Source organism: Hemiscyllium ocellatum, chromosome 28 (genome assembly GCF_020745735.1).
Source record: "Hemiscyllium ocellatum isolate sHemOce1 chromosome 28, sHemOce1.pat.X.cur, whole genome shotgun sequence".
Lineage (NCBI taxonomy): Eukaryota > Metazoa > Chordata > Chondrichthyes > Orectolobiformes > Hemiscylliidae > Hemiscyllium > Hemiscyllium ocellatum.
In genome coordinates this window covers 35,891,914-35,913,112 of record NC_083428.1, presented here as the reverse complement: position 1 = coordinate 35,913,112, position 21,199 = coordinate 35,891,914, and the positions used below count along the sequence as shown (strand labels likewise).

Here is a 21,199-nt window from a genome sequence, read left to right as displayed (position 1 = left end):
AAGTGAAGATAGATTGACAGAAGTACACCTCTTGAATGAGACAGTAAATTAAGACTCCATCAATAATGAATATAAAAGTGTCCATTACATCAATCTATGAACAGCAATGGAGTTTTTCAAGTGTCTCCGCCAGCATTTATCCATAAACTAACACCATCCAAACTGAATCAACCAGTTCAGCTATCTCATCATTGTTTATGGGATCTTTCTATATATGGATTAGTTGCTGTGTTCGCTTAGGCAACAAGTGATTACACTTCAATATAATTAAAGCAATGTGAAGTTCTTTGGAATATCCCCAGAAAATGTGCATTTTATGGGCGCAACTCTCTTTCTTCGTTTCAGCTTTACTTTCTCTATAATCGAAATTTGTAGAGCTGTCATAGAATCATAGTCGTATGGTCATACAGCATGGAAATAGATCCTTCAGTCTAACCAGTCCATGTCAAACATAATCCCAAACAAAAGTGGTTCCACCTGCCTGATCCAGACCCATATCCCTCCAAACCTTTCCTATTCATGTACCTATCCAAATATCTTTTAACTATTGTAATTGTACCCACGTCCTTCACTTCATCAAGGAGTTCATTCCACATGCGAACCACCCAGTGGGTAAAAAATTTACCCTTCATGTCTTTATTAACTCTCAGCTTAAAAATGTGCCCCTAGTCTTGAAATCCCCAATACTAGTAAAAGACAACTACCATCAACTCTATCTATATCTCTCATTGGAAAATAAACTTCTAACAGGTTGCCTTCTATGCTGCCAGCCTATCCAGCCTTTCTTTATAACTCAAATCATCCATACTTGGCAACATCCTGGTAAATCACTTCTGAACCTCTCCTGCCTAATAATACCCTTCCAATAACTGGGTGACTAGAACTGGACACAGTATTCCAATGTCTCTGTCCTGCAAGACCTTTGTGTTTTTCAATTGAAAGTAAAGGAAATGCACTGTATTGCATTTTAATTTTCCAGTTGCCTTATAGATTTTACAGAATGACATGATATAATCTGTTTAGTGCCAAAGTCTGGGTAAATTTTGGAGCTATTACTATGTTGACATGACTCAAGCAATGTTTTGATCCATTGGCAGCCAGTTTAGTTTTATTCAGAAATTTGAAATATAAGTTCCTTAAAGCAGTGTTTTATTATTTGTTCTTAATAATTTTCAGTTGCAATCCCAAAGTATTATGGAAAATAGTTAATATTTGGGTATGTTTCATAATAACTAAATCATAAATCATAAATCAGGCTATCACTCCTCCGAAAGACTGCTTCCAAGGTTCGCAGCAGTGTTATTCCATCTCAGCTCATCACTTAGAGTCATAGAGTCATAGAGATGTACAGCATGGAAACAGACCCTTCGGTCCAACCTGTCCATGTCGACCAGATATCCCAACCCAATCTAGTCCCACCTGCCAGCGCCTGGCCCATATCCCTCCGAACCCTTCCTACTCATATACCCATCCAAATGCCTCTTAAATGTTGCAATTGTACCAGCCTCCACCACATCCTCTGGCAGCTCATTCCATACACATACCACCCTCTGCGTGAAAAGGTTGCCCCTTAGGTCTCTTTTATATCTTTCCCCTCTCACCCTAAACCTATGCCCTCTAGTTCTGGACTCTCCAACCCCAGGGAAAAGACTTTGTCTATTCATCCTATCCATGCCCCTCATAATTTTGTAAATCTGTATAAGGTCACCCCTCAGCCTCTGACGCTCCAGTGAAAACAGCCCCAGCTGTTCAGCCTCTCCCTGTAGCTCAAACCCTCCAACCCTGGCAACATCCTTGTAAATCTTTTCTGAACCCTTTCAAGTTTCACAACATCTTTTCGATAGGAAGGAGACCAGAATTGTATGCAATATTCCAACAGTGGCGACAAAGTCCTGTACAGCCATAACACGACCTCCCAACTCCTGTACTCAATACTCGACCAATAAAGGAAAGCATACCAAATGCCTTCTTCACTATCTTTAAATAATTATTCATGTAAAAGCCCTTGTATTGAATGCTATTTCAAATCACATGGGATTTTACAACACAAACAGCGAATTTTCCAAGGTACAATTATTGTGTTTCACAAGGTGACTTGATCCTTGTAAAAGGATAAAGTGTAAATAAATTGCATAAGAGGATATCCACCTTACTTTGGCCTTACCTTTGTCAACTTACTGATAATATACAGTATATCAAAAACCACAAATAAAATCTATGAAAACTGCTGGAACCTTCAAAAAATTCTGAAATTCCAGATAAGAAACCAACTAAACTTTTAAAACAAATTCATTCTCTAAATGTCAGATTGCAACCACTGAAAATAAAAGCTCATATTGAGTAAATTGGTGCAAGGAAACCAAGTGGATCTTTGAGCAAAATTCCTTAACATGAACAGAAAGGCAGCAGGAAGATTTAATAACTATATTGAGGAGATTTCTCAAATATGAAATCTCTGATATCACATTTAATATAATCACTGATGTTTGAAAGCCACCTTGATTTTTAAGGGGTTAAAATGATTACAAAATGAATAGGACCAGGTTATTAAAACATTGTGCAATGCATTCAATCTCTGTACAGTCAAGTGGTCCAATTTGACTGTGACATATACCTGTTGCAATATTCTGAAATGCTATTCAAGGCTCATGATTGAAACCTGAAAAAAACAATGACCCACAACTTTAAATAATGACAGTTAAAAATCTGATAATTATTCAACAAATTTAAAGTTGGAGGGCAAGCAGCTGTAGGACTGTACAGGTTGGAACTTTAAAAGATTTGAGAAATAATAGTGAAGCTTTTAAATCCGAGGTTTCATATATGAAACAATGCACCAAATAGAAGTCACCTTGTGCCTGGGGAAACCAATATACTGTATTAGTACTACCTTGAAAAGGAAGTCTCCAACATGCTCATTGCTACCCTGATATGTGGGGGGAGTGAGGGGGGGAGGTGGGGAGGGGAGGAACTCTTACAGCACCAATAGATCACGATCAGGTCATCTGTACCAACTGACAACACTAACTTAAATTTGTCAGTTAAAATCAGAGGCTTGAGCAAGATTTTTCCCTCAGCTCCAAAATGCCCACAGTGAAATTGTGTACATCGAAGAAAAATTTTGAAAATCACTGAACCACTCACTTCCTAAAGCAAATTTAACATGCATCTCTCAAACTGACCTACATAGAAAGCATAGAAAGTAAGAGCAGCAGTAGTCCATTCAGCTCTTCAAGACTGCGCCACCAGTCAACATGATCACAGTTGATCATCTATCTCAATGCCATATTCCTGATTTCTCCCCATACCTTCTGGTAGCCTTTAACATCTAAAAATGTAACATTCTTTTTTGAATATATCCAAAGACTTAGTCTCCACAATCTTCTGTGGTAGAAAATTCCACAGGCTTACTACCCCTTGAATGATGAAGAAAAGCAAAATGGCTCCACAGCACGGTGGCTCAGTGGTTAGCACTGCAGCCTCATAGCACCAGGGTCCCAGGTTCAATTCCAACCTGGGGTGACTGTCTGTGTGGAGTTTGCACGTTTTCCCTGTGTCTGCGTGGGTTCCCTTCAGGTGCTCCAGTTTCCTCACACAGTCCAAAGTTGTGCAGGTCAGGTGAATTGGCCATGCTAAATTGCCCATAGTGTTAGGTACATTAGTCAGAATGAAATGGGTCTGGATGGGTTACTCTGCGGAGGGTTGCCACCATGAGACTGCACTGGAATGATCTCGGAAATGCAGCCACTGCTGAGGCTGACAGGTCTCGCACCAAACAATGGGAAGACTGAAGGTGACTCTTAAAGTCGGTGGAGTTGTGGACAGTGCGGAAGGATGGTGCAGGTTACAGTAGGGCATAGATAAGCTGCAGAGCTGAGAGGTGGCAAATGGAGTTTAATGTGGATAAGTGTGAACTGGTTGGGCCAAAGGGCCTGTTTCCACACTGTAGGGAATCTAATCTAATCTCAAAGAATATAGACATCTATGCCGCCTCATAGCCATCCATTATATCAATGTAATTTGAAACTGATTGCTCTCAAACAATTAACTGCATCTTGCATCCAATCTAAAAAGAGGATGGTAGCAGCAAGTTTACATTATGGTGACCAGGGTTGATCTAGCTCATACAAAATGGTCTCAGTGATGCTCAACTGAAGATTAAGGTTAACCATACCCTAACAGTCAGTGCACCTTCACCCTCCCCTCACAGCCCTATTTCAAATTGTTAACAATTACTGGAAACCCAGATGGCTAGCATTAAAACTGGAGCAAGAGTTAAAAAAACACCTGAGACATGAAGACCTGTTTTAAAATGTTTAAGTGGGGGGGGGGCACATTGTGGGAGGGGCTAATGCCTAAATTCCGAATGCCTGCACTCCCAGCCACCCCCAAAATCCAGAAATTGGCGTTTCTAATTTGAAGCTTTTAAGGTTTTACTTCTGATCTAATCCAAATGCACCATTTTTAAAAGTTTAATATTTCCCATTAACAGCTATAAATAGAACCTATGTTTTCCTATCTAGCTATTGACCAATAAACCACTCTCTGGGCTTCCAATAAGCATTTACACTCCTCTCCTCTCCACCCCAACCAAGAGAAAGCTGCTGTTAATTGGTTTTCAAAGTCAGAGAGGTGCCCTTACGATCAGACTTTCTTCAAAATGGCAACCAGAAACGTCCCCTCACCACAAGCAGGACATTTTAATAATCAGGTGTAGGAAGGGGAAATCTCCTCAATGATGAAACCTAACTTTCCTAGTCATTTGTTTAATAACCTATTTGTGAGACCTTCCTCCATACAAGTTGGCTGCCGGAACAACAGCAGCACAATGATTAAACTGTTTCTTTGCTGTACATCTCTTTGACTCTATGACTCTAAAACTATAGGATGCCCTAAAGATGTGAGAAGGTACCAAAAAATGTAACATATATAAGCAGATAAATGTTTAAAGCATTGATATGTCAGCTATTTTAGCAGGTGGAGTTTACAATTAGCTACCACCCTGAAAACAAAGGGCAATTAAACACAACACAAAATCACAAATGTTTGTACACTTTTATCATGAACAATATTTTGGAAGAGTGAAAATGATAACCTGGGAAAATATAATGTTACTCAGTATGTCACAGTCAACCATGAATTCCATTAGGGTCAGATAAGTCAAGACTGGATAGACTGGACATTGAGTGCAGCTCTTAGCAATGTCAAGTCCTGACCCGGAAGGGTATTCCACTGGGACAGATACACTTACATTATCTGGCGACCAGCAGACCATACATCGCAGCAGTGAACATATTGGTGCCCATTAGAGTTTTCCAAGTTGTGAAAACAACCTCAGTGTCAGTGGATTTTCACAGAAAGGGCTAAAATTTGAGGAGATTTTCTGGCTTCTGCCTTAATTTTGATAAACAGCGATCTGTTGACTTATGGTCTAAAACGGAGCAGACAACGCCCATCTACACTACACATGCAGCTTGTTCTGGGGAATCTTATCTAGATCAGGTCTTGGGTATTATTGTTGATACCAGAATCGTCTCTTTCCAAAGTTACAATTGGATTTTTAAATTTATTTCCACATGTATTTGTTACAAATACAGTGAAAAGTGTTGTGTAATGTCACCTCACACCAGTGCCACCTTAAAACACAGAAATAAGCCAAGACGTAGAATATAAAGGTAGAAAATAAAATTATTAGTTCAACATTATAATTCTTCTTGTAAGTGCTTAGCCATACGTCTAGATCCAGGTACATCCAGCCGATGCTGAGACTAACACCAGCACAAAGCAGTTGGCCAGCCTCGAGTCCTGTCACTACACTGCACTGCTGGAACCCTGCCAGCATTCCTCAGCACCATCTTGCCTCCACCGACAATGCCACCGCCATGAGACTGTACTGGGATGATCTCGGAAATGCAGCCACCACTGAAGCTGACAGATCCCGCACCAAACACTGGGAAGACTGAAGGTGACTCTTAAAGTTGGTGGAGTTGTAGACAGTGCGGAAGGATGGTGCAGGTTACAGTAGGGCATGGATAAGCTGCAGAGCTGAGAGGTGGCAAATGGAGTTTAATGCGGATAAGTGTGAGGTGATTCACTTTGGAAGGAATAATAGGAATACAGAGTTACTGGGTTAGTGGTAAGATTCTTAGTAGTGTGGATGAGCAGAGAGATCTCTGTGTCCATGTGCAATTATCCCTGAAAGTTGCCACCCAGGTTGGTAGGATTGTTAAGAAGGCATATGATGTGTTAGCTTTTATTGGTAGAGGGATTGAGTTTCAGAACCATGAGGTCACATTGTAGCTGTACAAAACTCTGGTGCAGCTACACTTGGAGTATTGCATAAAGTTCTGGTCGCCACATTATAGGAAAGATGTGGAAGCATTGGAAAGGGTGCAGATGAGATTTACCAGGATGTTGCCAGGTATGGAGGGAAGGTCTTATGAGGAAAAGCTGAGGGACATGAGGATGTTTTCTTTAGAGAGGAGAAGATTGAGAGGTGACTTAATAGAGGTATCCAAGATGATCAGAGGACTAGATAGGATGGACAGTGAGAGCCTTTTTCCTTGGATGGTGATGGCTAGCATGAGGGGACACAGCTTTAAATTGAGTGGTGATAAAAATTTGACAGGACAGATGTCAAAGGTAGGTTCCTTACTCAGAGAGTAGTGAGGACGTGGAATGCTCTGCCTGCAACAGTAGTGGACTTGCCAATATTAAGGACATTTAAATTGTTATTGAATAAACATATGGATGATAATGGAATAGTGACAGTTAGATGGGCTTCAGATTGGTTTCACAGGTTGGCGCAACATCGAGGGCGAAGGGCCTGTACTGTGCTGCAATGTTCTGTGTTTTCTATGAAAAATAATAGTATCAAATCTCTTAATTCTGAGGTGAGGTCTTGTGTCAATTTTCTTTGTGTCTTGTTTCTCAATTGACACTCAAAAACAAGGTCAACCATCTCCAATCTAATTCTCACTGGGATATGTAGCGAGGTGGCTGTGTGCAGGTTACCGGAATGTGCACAGTTTCTTTACTACAGCATGAAAATAACTCTGTGGTCTTCAATGCAAAGTAAATGTAACTGAAACCTATCATTGCTCTCTCTCCAGTTAATGAAGACGCTCAAACTCCCTAAGAATAGGGGATTTTAGCTGATGCTCACCCAGATCAAACATTTCACTTGCTTTCCACCCACTCACCTGTTGCTTTCATTAGAAAAAACATTGTAGTTGCAGTACAGCTACTACTTTTTTACAGAAATAATGTATAATTCAGTAAAATGAGAACAATACCAACAAAATATCAGCATAGAGAGTGAATGGTGGCTAGAAACAGCTTTTTCTAACTCCATATTAAAGCAAGTTAAAAGAAAATTGTCTCTTTTCATTCTGGCAGTATCCTCAGTTGCATTCTTTAGATTAGATTAGACTTACAGTGTGGAAACAGGCCCTTCGGCCCAACAAGTCCACACCGACCCGCCGAAGCGCAACCCACCCATACCCCTACATTTACCCCTTACCTAACACTACGGGCAATTTAGCATGGCCAATTCACCTGACCCGCACATCTTTGTGACTGTGGGAGGAAACCGGAGCACCCGGAGGAAACCCACGCAGACACGGGGAGAACGTGCAAACTCCACACAGTCAGTCGCCTGAGTCGGGAATTGAACCCGGGTCTACAGGCGCTATGAGGCAACAGTGCTAACCACTGTGCCACCGTGCTGCCCACGGTGATTTAATGAATCATATTTTAGCTGGCTGCCTGATAATACGTGCCATTGCAAAGAAAATACAAAATAAGTTTGAAAAGGGTTACATTGTAGCTGCTAACCTTCATACAATGTCCTGACCAACATAGTGTGTGAGGCACATGCAAATGGAGCAAGCCTGGTCATAAGGTAATAAATGGTAATATGGTAATAAATCCATCCTCATCCTATATTTGCATGAACATTAGACTGGGCACCAGTGATTTTCTAGGCAGCTGTTTGTGCGGAAACAACCATGTAAGTGCCCCACATTATTTGAGAATTAAATGTAACATTACAGTACACTATTAACTCCCATGGTTCAGTCTGCAGCCTGTGAGTCAGAAGGTTGTGTGTTTAAGTCCACTCCTCTTCCAGCTGTAAAGAAGTGACAGCCTCCCATTGAAGGATCAGAGTGTGTCCTATGCTCCACATGTAAAATCAATTTAAAATCAGAGAGAAAAGCAATGTAATTTCTTGGATGGTGTACCCTCACACTGCTTCCTCATGCAGATGGTAAATCAAATTGAAGGTGTGACCCAGTGTACAAACTAATGGGGTCCACTCAACCATTTGGAAGTTTTGTACACCTTATTGATTTAACAGCCAGAGCACAGATTGTCTCCTTCAGACCTCTTGTGGTGCAGTGGTTGTGTCCCTATCTCTAAGCCAGTAGGCCTGGGTTCAAGCCACACCTGCTCCACAGGTATATCACAATGTGATAAGTTAATTTAAAAATCTACAGGCTTTCTCTTATTTCTCCCTCACATTTGAGGCTTTATTTCTAACAGCCCATAGTATAAATGCAATATTTAAAAGGCATCATAGATAAGAAGGGTTTGGAGGGATATGGGCCAGGTGCTGGCAGACAAGACTACATTGAGTTGGGATATCAGATCGGCATGGATGAGCTGGGCCGGGGGTTCTGTTTCTGTGCTGTACATCTCTATGACTCTGTAACATTTGAAATTTAAAATCCGGGTCCTCAAAAGTAATCAGTTAAGCGCACACACACACACACACACACACACCCTTCATTTACATCACTATTTTTCCTTCACCATTATTAACCTTTGGCTCTGAGCACCCTTACAATCTATTCAATTTGTTAATCTGCAGAATAATAAACACAATTTTCAACTCTTTCAGTTCTGAAGTAGAGTCATCTCAGACTTTAAACATCAACTCTGTTTCTATCTCCACAGATGTAACCAGCCCTGCCAAGTTTTGCGAGCATTTTCAGGTTTCATTGCAGATTTCTAGCATTTGCAGTATTTTGCTTTTCTATAAAGCCCTATTCATGAATAATCCTTGCACACCCACACATGTCAGACAGCTAGAGTTAAACAATTTCCTGCAATCCTTAACCAATGAGCCACCTCTGACCGTCTGTGCAGCACTCGTAGCTTTCTAGCCACACATGCTAATGACGTCCAACTACCAAGAACAGTTCAGATTGATTCAGTCAGTTAGCTAATACCACCACCCAATTACCAAACCAGATTCTTAAATTTCAATTAGAAAAGAGATTAGATTTGTTATTAGCCTTGCATAAAGATTCTTTTTGGTTTCAACCTTATCAAATCATCACCATCGTGAAGTTTATGTGCCGTGCATTTTTCTTTCAAATATATTGCATTTTATTTATGTCTGCATTAAATTTCATCTGCTATTGTTCTGCTCACTCATGTGTGAGATTAGGTTTTCTTTCTATAATTATAACATTGTTAGAGCTGTGTGTTGTCATAAATTGAAGTATATCTATTCACATTGCATTCTGTACACAATAGAAGTTGCAAAGTATGATAGATAGGTTTAGTTGTGTATGAGCTAAAACTTCACTACAAGTGATGAATTGCCAAGAAGCAATATGTGATCGGTAATTCAGCAAGCAAACTATCAATGTTAAATCCTCTTCAGAAACTCATCAAAATATAATAACATAGTTAGGCAAGCTGGACTGCAGACTACAAAGCAAAACAATTGTGTCAGACAAGTCAATCATGCTAGCTTAATTATTGTAAATCGAATTCAATCATCTCAGCCCTGGAGTCATCATATAGTCATGACAATAGTGTCACCCAATCTATTCATTTTAGTATGATAAGACTTGAGAATCCTGTAACGTATACAATTAAAATGGGTTGTAGAACTAGCATGCAGCAGCAAAGTAAGAGGAAGATTTCATTCAAGAGACTAGTGGTGTAGTCTATCAGATTTGGAGGACAAGTTTTCCACAGTGAATGCAACTGCTAACAACTGTCATGTGTTAAGTGTCAGAGTTATTTAGTTGTGATAACGTTAATAGAATAATATTTATTTGACCATTCTGGCATAACTCATATCACATGCTAGTGCATATAAGAGCAGTAAGATAAAAAATAGTCAACAAACTTCTGGAGAAATGGCAGAGCAGTGATGACCATGATTCCTGGAACATCAGAACCAATCTTGGGAAGGAGAGATGTGTACAATGTGGATAGTATTAACTCAACAGAATATGAAGTAATATCCTGATAAGAATGTTAAATAGTTCTACAGCAAGTCAGGTTTGGACTAGCTTGCCAAGGGAAGGGTTACAACAAGACGAAGCATTTGTCGACACAGGCAAGAACTTAGACAAACAACTTAACAATACAGTTCAGAAATAGGATGGATAAGACAGAGAGATAAACCACAAAGAGCACATCTCGTATAAAGACTGATGAGCTGTAGGCACACACAGATATGAAATGAGGAGGCCTAATGTTAGTGAACCAAGAATTAATGTGACTTAATGAATTAGAATCAAAGACTGTCCTGTGATGAAGTAGTTGAGCAATGAATGGCTTTCTAAGAGGAGACTGTTCAGGAAAAGGAATGGGAAAGTTGGCTTGCTTGATTACTAAAAGCATGAAGTTAAAATCAAACAGAAAAGAAAACCAGATTATTGTCAGGTCAATTGTTCAGTGGAGAATGTTACTGAAGGCAAAAAGTGCAGGGGAGAACTAGAAAATAGATATAATTGGGGCAACAAAAGTACATGAAAATAGATCATGAGAAGGTGTGAGAAGGAATCTAAAAACAAATTGTGGAATGGCAGTCAAAGGGACATTACAATTATTTAGAGATGAACAAGGAGATCTTCTGGGGCAGAGCGTGGGTTGTAGTATTAAATGAGTGTTTTGTATCTGTCTCTATTCAGGAGGAGGATGCCATCAATGTCAGATGAAGTAAAGATGAAGAAGAGAAATAGTATAAAAGAAAGTTAGAAATAGGGGCATACTAAAATGTTTGGCAGAGCTCAAAGTAAAAAAATCACTCAGTGTTGATGGATGTGCCACAAAATACTGAGAGATGCAAGAGTGCTAGCTTAGAGAGTCCTCCTAAATTATTCCAATCCCCCTTAATCTGGGAGAGGTTCCAGAACTAAAAGCAAATTTAGAATAAACTTAGCAACTACATCTAAGAGTCAGTGGTGGAAAGCTGTCAGAGATATTAGTATAGGACAAAAAAGTATCACTTGCCAAAATATAAGCATATAAAAGAGAAAGTTGCAATCATCCCATATACCATAGAGTTGCTCACTCATTAGACAGAGAATAGCTGATGGTGGTTTAACATGAAAGTCACCAAGGCTCAAATGATGGGAGAGGTTCAGAAATCAGGACATTCGTGGTACGCAAAATGTTGAAGGCTGGCAAGGCTTTCTGAAAGGCAAATCACGTTTGAGTACTCTAATTAAATACTTCAATAAAGTAACAGAGATGGCTGAGCTAACAGTTCTGTTGATGTTGTCCATATAAATGTTCAAAAGGTCCTTGTTTGAATGATGTGCGATAGGCTTTTCGGCACAACTGGAACCCATAGGATTAAAGTGGCAGTTTCTTTGTGGAGAAGCAATTTGATCAGGGACCATGTCAAAGGCTGCAGACTGGTTTAGAAAGCTGAGGAAGGATTACAGAGATTAAAGCTGAAAGGTTGGATTCCCTAGCTATCTGTACTGAGAGCACAACAGAATTTGTTTTATATTAATGACCAGAATCTCATAGAGAGGGCATAATTTTAACATGAATTAATATTTCAAAAACTTGGAACTTTAGCAAATATGAATGAGGAGACTAACAGACTTCAACAGATAATCAAATGACATGAGCAGATCTTTGCAGATGTAGATTAATGGACAGAGATGACAAATGATTCAATTTTGGGAAAAAGAATGAGAAGATGCAATATAAAGCAAATGATACAATTTTAAGTGGGAGTACAGGAACAGAGAGATATGAAGGCAATGTGTGCAAGTCTTTGATGTTGAGGTGTCAAATTGAGAAGGCTGTTAGCATTTTAAGGTTTTTTTTATCCCTTCCTGGTTTATTATGAATCTCTACAACTTTAAATTTATTCAATTACCCTTCAATGCAACTTTATGATAAGCTTTTAAAACATCAAGGCACATTACGTAACAGGATACATCTCAGTTCAGGCAAGCTATTGTCTTCTTAAAGCATTAAAGCAAGTTTCCCCTTTTTAGTCCATACAGTTTATCTAGTTCCTGTTACACACTTAGAGCTCACATTTACCCCAATAATCAGCTTCATTACTTTACATAAAATGGAATTAAACTAATCTTTTAATAGTTGTGCCAATCTCCTTGTCCCTCCTTCTGAATTACAGTATTCACCAATTTAGCCTGTCATCAATCCAGCATCTTTTTCCTGTCTAACAAATCACTTATAATTACTATCAGCTCTTCACAAACGTCTCCCAATGTCTCCTGCAGCAATCTGAAATAATTACCATCTACCCCATGGAATTTATTTGCTTTATGTTCAACTTGCCTTTCTGGATCTTCCGTTTAATTTATAACAAAGAGGTAACTTTTGCTTGGAATATCTTTGTTGAGACAAGATGTGTTTCTCCTGCTCCTTTGTGAATAGATTAAGGAAGTAATCATTCAGAGTATTCCTCAGTTTGAAGTATTTTGCATAGATTATAGTTTTCAGCTGTTGTCTGACCCTCCTCTTGCTGATATAATAGTGAAAAAAACCTTTTCCGGTTGATATGTGTCGTCTTACACACAACCACCTGGGCTATACTTTTTTCCCAACTCCCTGATCGTGTTTCTCATGTCTTTTTTATCTTAATCTCATGTGTTCTTTCCCTCATGGGCTTTTTATATGTAATTTCTCCTTTTTATCTGACTTTTGTTTGATGATCCGTTTTGGAATGAGTTTGTTCTGTTTGAGATTGCTGCTTTTGGGAATGTCTATTTCCCACATTCTCAGGTTTTTACCTGCAGAGGCATTTCACTTATCTTCTGCTCAAATGTTATTGAATGACTTTCTAAGCTCTATTTATATGTGTTATTTGCTCATTTCACTGGATATAGCCTGTCATGAATCTAGTTTATATTGTATCTTCTCATTCTTTCTCCCTAAATTGAATCACTTCACATCTCTGTACATTAATCTACATCTGCCAAAGACCTGCTCATTCATCTATATACAGGGTATCTGCTGAAGTCGGTTAGTCTCCTCGTACATATTTGCTGAAGTTCCAAGTTTTGATTTTAGTTATTTCTTACTCACAGATCCTGCTAAACTTTGTTAATCTGTGCATCACTCTAGGGAGAGGTGCAATGTTTTCTGCTTCCAGTAAGATTTCTGAATGATTTATGAGTATCAAACAAAAATGGTTACCTCATGGCTTCATTGAATCCTTACAATATGGAAACAGGCCCTTCAGCCCAGCAAGGTCACACCAACCCTCCAAAGACTATCCCAAACCCATTCCTATACCACTCTACATTTACCCCTAACTAGTGCACCTAACCTGTGACACTATGGGCAATTCAACATGGCCAATTCACCTAAACTGCACATCTTTGGATTGTGGGAGGAAACCAGCGCATCCAGAGGAAACCACACAGACACTCGGAAAATGTGCAAACTCCACACAGACAGTCGCCTGAGTATGAAATCAAACCCAGGTCCCTGGCACTCTGAAGCAGCAATGCTAACCACTCTGCCACCCCGTTCCTTGACACGTAATCTCCAGCAAGAGTTAAGAAGCAGTTGTGTATTATTGAATTGAATTGATCTGAATTGAACTGAACTAGCTTTATTGTTAAATGTACCCAAATGAGTACAGTAAAAAAGTTTACAGTCGCCACAATATAGTGCCATCTTAGGTACAGAGATTAACCTTGTAGGAAACAAACAAAAAAATACAGATGGGGATTTCAACACCAGGGAGCACATCTTTAAGGTGAAAGGAGGGAAATTTAAAAAAGATATGGGGACAATTTTTTATATGGAGGGTGGTTTGCATGTGGAATGAACTTCCTGATGTGAGTACAATTACAATGTTTAAAAGACATTTGGATGGGTATATAAATAGGAAAGGTTTGGAGGGATTTGGGCCAGGGCGGGCAGGTGGGAGTAGTTTAGTTTGGGATTGTGGTCAGCATGGACTGGTTGGAACGAAGGGTTTGTTTCCATGCTGTTTGACTCTGACTCTAAAAGTAAATAGTCCATCATTATAGGTCATAGGAAAATATTAGAAAAATAAAGAAGCAAAACATTCAGAATATCAGTCTTTCTGACCTAGTCTGTGCTGGGATCTAGCCTCAAAGGAGATTTCAATCTCCTCAATGTCGCCTGCACCTGACCCACCAATGGAGGAGTCGCACCATTTTAGGTACCATCTCTTTGTCGTTGAACCCACACTTGGCCCGCAACCAAGAGTCCCTGACTCTGTTGCCAACACCAGGGCACTATTGGGCCATGCGTCCTGCTTTGACTGCAGATATCGCCTTGCTGTGCCGCCATCTTGAAGTGTCTGCTGCTGCTGACACTGCCATCCCCAATCACTGGAGGAGCTGTACTGCTGCTGCTACAGGCCCGATCACTGGAAGAACAGCACTGCTGTTCCTGCCACAGCCACTGATCACTAGGAGAATGGCCCACTGCACAGCCCCTGATCACCTGGGAGAATGGCACAACTGCTGCTGCCACAGGCCTAGATCACATTGAGAATGGCCACACTGTCACAGGCCTCAATCACCTGGAATATAGCCCCACTGCCACAGGCCACTGATCACTGGGAGAATGGTCCCACTGCCACAGGCCACTGATCACTGGGAGAATGGTCCCACTGTCACAGGCCTCAATCACTGGGAGAATGGTCCCACTGTCATAGGCCTCGATCACTGGGAGAATGGTCCCACTGTCACAGGCCTCAATCACTGGGAGAATGGTCCCACTGTCATAGGCCTCGATCACTGGGAGAATGGCCCCACTGTCACAGGCCACGATCACTTGGAGAATGGTCCTACTGTCACAGGCCTCGATCACTGGGAGAATGGTCCCACTGTCACAGGCCTCGATCACTGGGAGAATGGTCTCACTGTCACAGGCCTTGATCACTGGGAGAATGACCCCACTGTCACAGGTCCTGATCACCAGAAGAATGGTCCCACTGTCACAGGCCTCAATCACTGGGAGAATGGTCCCACTGTCACAGGCCTCGATCACTGGAGAATGGCCCCACTGTCACAGGCCACGATCACTTGGAGAATGGTCCCACTGTTACAGGCCTCAATCACTGGGAGAATGATCCCACTGTCACAGGCCTCGATCACTGGGAGAATGGTCCCACTGTCACAGGCCTCGATCACTGGGAGAATGGTCCCACTGTCACAGGCCTCAATCACTGGGAGAATGGTCCCACTGTCACAGGCCTCGATCACTGGGAGAATGGTCCCACTGTCACAGGCCTCGATCACTGGGAGAATGGTCCCACTGTCACAAGCCTCGATCACTGGGAGAATGGCCCCACTGTCACAGGTCCTGATCACCAGAAGAATGGTCCCACCGTCACAGGCCTCAATCACTGGGAGAATGGTCCACTGCCATGGCCTCTGATCACTGGGAGAATGGTCCCACTGTCACAGGCCTCGATCACTGGGAGAATGACCCCACTGTCACAGGTCCTGATCACCAGAAGAATGGTCCCACTGTCACAGGCCTCAATCACTGGGAGAATGGTCCCACTGTCACAGGCCTCGATCACTGGAGAATGGCCCCACTGTCACAGGCCACGATCACTTGGAGAATGGTCCCACTGTTACAGGCCTCAATCACTGGGAGAATGATCCCACTGTCACAGGCCTCGATCACTGGGAGAATGGTCCCACTGTCACAGGCCTCGATCACTGGGAGAATGGTCCCACTGTCACAGGCCTCGATCACTGGGAGAATGGTCCCACTGTCACAGGCCTCGATCACTGGGAGAATGGTCCCACTGTCACAAGCCTCGATCACTGGGAGAATGGCCCCACTGTCACAGGTCCTGATCACCAGAAGAATGGTCCCACCGTCACAGGCCTCAATCACTGGGAGAATGGTCCACTGCCATGGCCTCTGATCACTGGGAGAATGGTCCCACTGTCACAGGCCTCGATCACTGGGAGAATGGTCCCACTGTCACAGGCCTCGATCACTGGGAGAATGGCCCCACTGTCACAGGTCCTGATCACCAGGAGAATGGTCCCACCGTCACAGGCCTCAATCACTGGGAGAATGGTCCCACTGTCACAGGCCTCGATCACTGGGAGAATGGTCCCACTGTCACAGGCCTCGATCACTGGGAGAATGGTCCGACTGTCACAGGCCTCAATCACTGGGAGAATGGTCCCACTGTCACAGGCCTCGATCACAGGGAGAATGGTCCCACTGTCACAGGCTTCGATCACTGGGAGAATAGCCCCACTATCACAGGCCTTGATCACTGGGAGAATGGTCCCACTGTCACAAGCCTCGATCACTGGGAGAATGGCCCCACTGTCACAGGCCTCGATCACTGGGAGAATGGTCCACTGTCACAGGCCTCGATCACTGGGAGAATTGCCACTGCTGTAAAAAAGTTAAACCTGCCCTTGTTCTTCTCAATCCATCCACAGGCTTTGGCAGCATGGTGACCCAGTGGTTAGCATTGCTGCCTCACCCTCAGGCAATTGCCTTTGTGGAGTTTGCATATTATCCCTGAGTCTCTTTGGGTTTCTACTGGGTGGTCCAGTTTTGTCCCACAGTCCAAAGATGTGCAGATTAGGTGGATTGGCCTTGAGAAATTGCCCTTAGTGTCCAGGGATGTGCAGGCTACATGAATGAGCCATGGGAAATGCAGTGTTACAGGGAAGGTTCAGGGTGGAATACCCTTTTGAAGGTTGGTGTGGACTTGGTGGGCTGAATGGCCTGCTTCCACACTGTTGGGATTCTATGAATCTTTGATATGTTGACCATGAATTTCTATTCTGATGCCTGTGCACCATGTCCAGCTGTGTGGGACTTTGCTCATGTTGTTCCATTCTTAGCTATCCTTTCATAGTCCATGAATCAACTGCGGTGGTTCACCTCCTGATCCCTTACATTAGTGTCTCCAAAGATCTACACTCGGCAGCTTTTATTTTTCATTTACACATTCCTCTTGCTGACATCATCCAGAATTACATGATCATTTTGCTCATGTAAAATGCTGATGACCAGCTCCGCTTCACATTCACCTCCCTCGGCTGCTCCACTGTTTCTGAATTGTCAGATTGCTTTATTAAAAAAATCTGTAAAGAAGCCACTGTCTTTGAACCAGCCACACAGCCATTCTTTCAAAATTGATTCCTTTCACCGCCTTGGCAAATGTATGAGACTGAACCCGATTTGCAATCTTTGTATTATATGCAAGGGGTTGGGTTAGATCAGTTGGCTGGATGGTTAGTTTGCAAAGCAGTGTGCATGGCAGCAGTTTGGGTTTAACACTGGCTGAGGTTAGCATGAAGGATTCTCCCTCTCAACCTTCTCCCCTCGCTGAGATATGAGGGACCTCAGGTTAAATCACCACCGGTTGTGTATCTCTGTAATAAGAGAGCAGCCCTATGGTCCAGTAAGACTATGGCGACACAATACAATTATATTTGACCCTAAGGTGAGCTTTCTGCTCACAAATCTGCAGCATCAGTAAAATCCATTTTCACTTTCTAAGATCTACCCAACTTGTCCAAGCTTTTGGTACCTCTGGAGTCTACTATTTCAGCTGTTGTGGGGAAAATCACCAGTGTCTGAGTCAGAATCGGGGTTCAATGACAGAGTTTATTGCACAAGAAAGTAACAGAGCTCCGGGGAGAGAAAGACACCAATAGCACAGTGGTCAGCTGTGAGTCTTCTCTTAACACAGAGCACATGTCAAGAAACGTTTATACATCCTGTGATACAATAGGTCAGTGATGAGATTATTTGCTTTGTAATGTGGTATGTTAATGGCAATCATTGCATTATCATTGATAGTGTCAATATTGCCTTTATCAGTTCCAGAGCAACCTTTGTTAATTTCCGCACGATCATTGTCAGTTTCAGTGTGGACATTGTCGGTTTCAGTGTCCGCATGGAAATCCATGCTGTAGTAATAGACTCTAATCGCTTTTCCTGAGAAGGACAATTACTGCAGGTCTGGCTATTAGCATCTCGTAAAGCGTCTATATACAGCTGTTAGCATTTCTATGAAATGTGTTGGCTGGACCCAGACACTTTGACGGGCAATGTGCGTTACTCATGTGTATTTCTCCCCCACACGCCTTAAACTAATCAACTGGGCTGTTAGTGCTTGTGCTGGCATTCTGGTGACCCCAGGCAGTGTCTGTATCTGCTGTGCTGTTTCTCTCCATAGAACTGGCGGCCATCTTGTGTGTCAAGTTGGCCAACTGATGGCTGAGTGGCCATCTTGTGTGTCCATGTGCCTAGTATCACCCTGCCCCGTGCCATCTCTCTCTTCACAGCTCACTCTGAACTGGCCTCCCTAGTTTTACCTCCCTCACAAACAGAAGGTCATTTACAACTTTGCTGCCTGTCTAACCTCAAAGCATCTGAAGAAAGGCTACATGGTTCAAACATTAGCTGAAAATGTGTTGCTGGAAAAGCGCAGCGGGTCAGGCAGCATCCAAGGAACAGGAAATTCGACGTTTCGGGCATAAGCCCTGATGAAGGGCTTATGCCCGAAACGTCGAATTTCCTGTTCCTTGGATGCTGCCTGACCTGCTGCGCTTTTCCAGCAACACATTTTCAGCTCTGATCTCCAGCATCTGCAGACTTCACTTTCTCCTCTGATTCAAACATTAGCCTTGTTTCTCTTTTCACAGATGCCCCGTCAGATCTTCTGAGTATTTCTGACGATTTCTTTTCTTATCTCACATGTGCAGCATTTATGGTATCTTCCCTCAGTATATCAAAAATAATAACTGTTCAATTTCTGCAAAGGATAATTGATGCAAATACTGAAAGCTACGTAAACAAATAGGCTCGCCCTGCTCCAGTTTCTTCTTTCTCATGACCTGGTTTTCACATTGTTTTGAGGTTATCAATCTGATATCGTATGGATTTTAATAAGCTGTGTGTGACCTACGCAGGGTGCAATTAAACTTTGAATTCTACCAAAAAAACTAACCCCATACATTGTCGACTCAAACAGACTGTGAGACAAAATAAAGTGAGAGTTCAGTACCACTTTGTTTGCGCATTACATGGGGAAAGCCAAATGTTTAAGAGATGCGTTATGTTCGTGAGATACAAGTTGATCAATCTTATACAGCCATCCAATAGCCTTCCATGTAGATTGTCCCATTGTCAATAGTCTAACTTGTTGCTGACAACTCTGACCAACCTCAAAAATCCTCTAGATTTTACATCTAGCCTGAAAATGAACAATCCTTTTTCAGAATAGATGTAAAAGCTCGATGATTCTCATAGTTGGAAACGTATCATTGGTCAAGGCAATACGTTTGAGCTTCTTTACAGAACAAACTAGCCAACTGCATAGGAAAGGTTTATTTCAACCAGAACACTTCATTAACACAGCATTTACATTTAATACAAACCTAGAAAAATCAATTTTAGGATTAGATTAAAACATGGTCTCAAGTTATACAAAAGAGTTGGTTCTTTCCAAATAAATTGTTCAGTACTTTACAATCATTCAGAGACTCACCTACGGATAGCAGGAGCTGGAATATGAGCACCTTACTGAATAAATTCATTAAGGTGGACTGCCTTTTACTTGTTTACGTTCTTCAGAAATAAATTAATAATTGTTGCTTTCTCAATTTATGTTCCAGAGTTTACTCCATTGTGCTCCAACAGACAGTATCACCTCTGTAAGAAATTACCCTTTTCAGATGCATCTGACGTATCACAGTTTCCTGCCACAAGGTTCCGTTAAGATATCTGGTGGTTTTCACACAGACAAGGGACATATTGTCATCTGGTGATTGCTATAACACTTATTTTTTTTGTGGCTGTGCATGCATTTCATGCAGGTTTGCAGACATCCTAATCACCTGCTTTCCAAAAGAACTATAGAATTATAGAATAGAATCCCTATAGCGTGGAAGCAGGCCATTTGCTCATCAAATCCATACTGACCCTCCAAAGTGTATCCCACCCAGACCCACCCCTGCATATCCCATGGATAATCCATAGATACTAGGGTCAATTTAGCATGGCCAATCCACCTGCCTGTGCATCTTTGGACTGCAGGAGAAAATTCACGTAGAAATGGGAAGAATGTGCATACTTCATACATAGTCACCTGAGGATGAAGTCGAGCACTGGTACCCTGGTACTGTGAGGCAGCAGTGCGAGCCACTGAGCCACCCCAAAAAGCTACATGCAAACAGGTACTCGAACCACAGGCCCTCAGATTTAAAATGATGGAGCAATCCAAGCTCATTCACCCCAAAGATGAGTTCAGCTTGGTTAAGGAAGGAATTCATGTGTTAGGTTTTCACCAGGTCCAAGTTTAAATGATCCATATTTAAACAACCATCATTTATGTGCCAACCCAGTTATTGCTACATTTATTATCATGTAGGATATTAGAACTTACAAGGATATTAAAACCATTCTAGTCTGAACTTAAACAAAAATAGAAATATTCGAGGAACAACAGATCTGTGGAGAGAGAAAGCAAATTAACATTCCAAATCTGATATGACTCATCTTCAGAAGTCAAGCCTGAAGTCAACTTTAATTTAGGTATTTTTTATTTCAAAAATATACTTTACTCATAAAATTATTTGGATCTCTATACAATTGGTCATGCCATTCTTGTGAACATGTTACATTGTTTTACATACAGATATCAAAATTTATTTTTCCTATTATACAAGTCTGTACATTTACTATCCAGCTCTTCTGCTGAGGCGTCAGTGGAGCCCGAATGACTGGGTGGGCCCCTTATTCTTCTTAGTCAGGCAGACGTTACACGGTGGTCTTTCCCCACCGCGCCTTGGCAGCAGCTGCCCCAAGCTTCAGCACGTCCCTCAACACACAGTCCTGGACCTTGGAATGTGCCAGTCTGCAACACTCAGTCGGGGTCAACTCCTTCAGCTGGAAGATCAACAGGTTTCGTACAGACCAAAGAGCG

General features: G+C 41.9%; 1 protein-coding gene across 1 annotated transcript in view; it reads right to left on the bottom strand.

The window, feature by feature from the left end:
• The window catches only part of LOC132829134 (cytotoxic T-lymphocyte protein 4-like), a 35,575-nt gene extending 15,674 nt beyond the window's left edge, over window positions 1–19,901 (bottom strand). The window contains exon 1 of the mRNA XM_060846461.1: window positions 19,763–19,901. Within this exon, the coding sequence (XP_060702444.1) occupies window positions 19,763–19,811 (49 nt within the window). The 5' untranslated portion in view covers window positions 19,812–19,901. The remainder of the gene's footprint in view (window positions 1–19,762) is intronic.
• Between the last annotated feature and the right edge of the window lie 1,298 nt (window positions 19,902–21,199).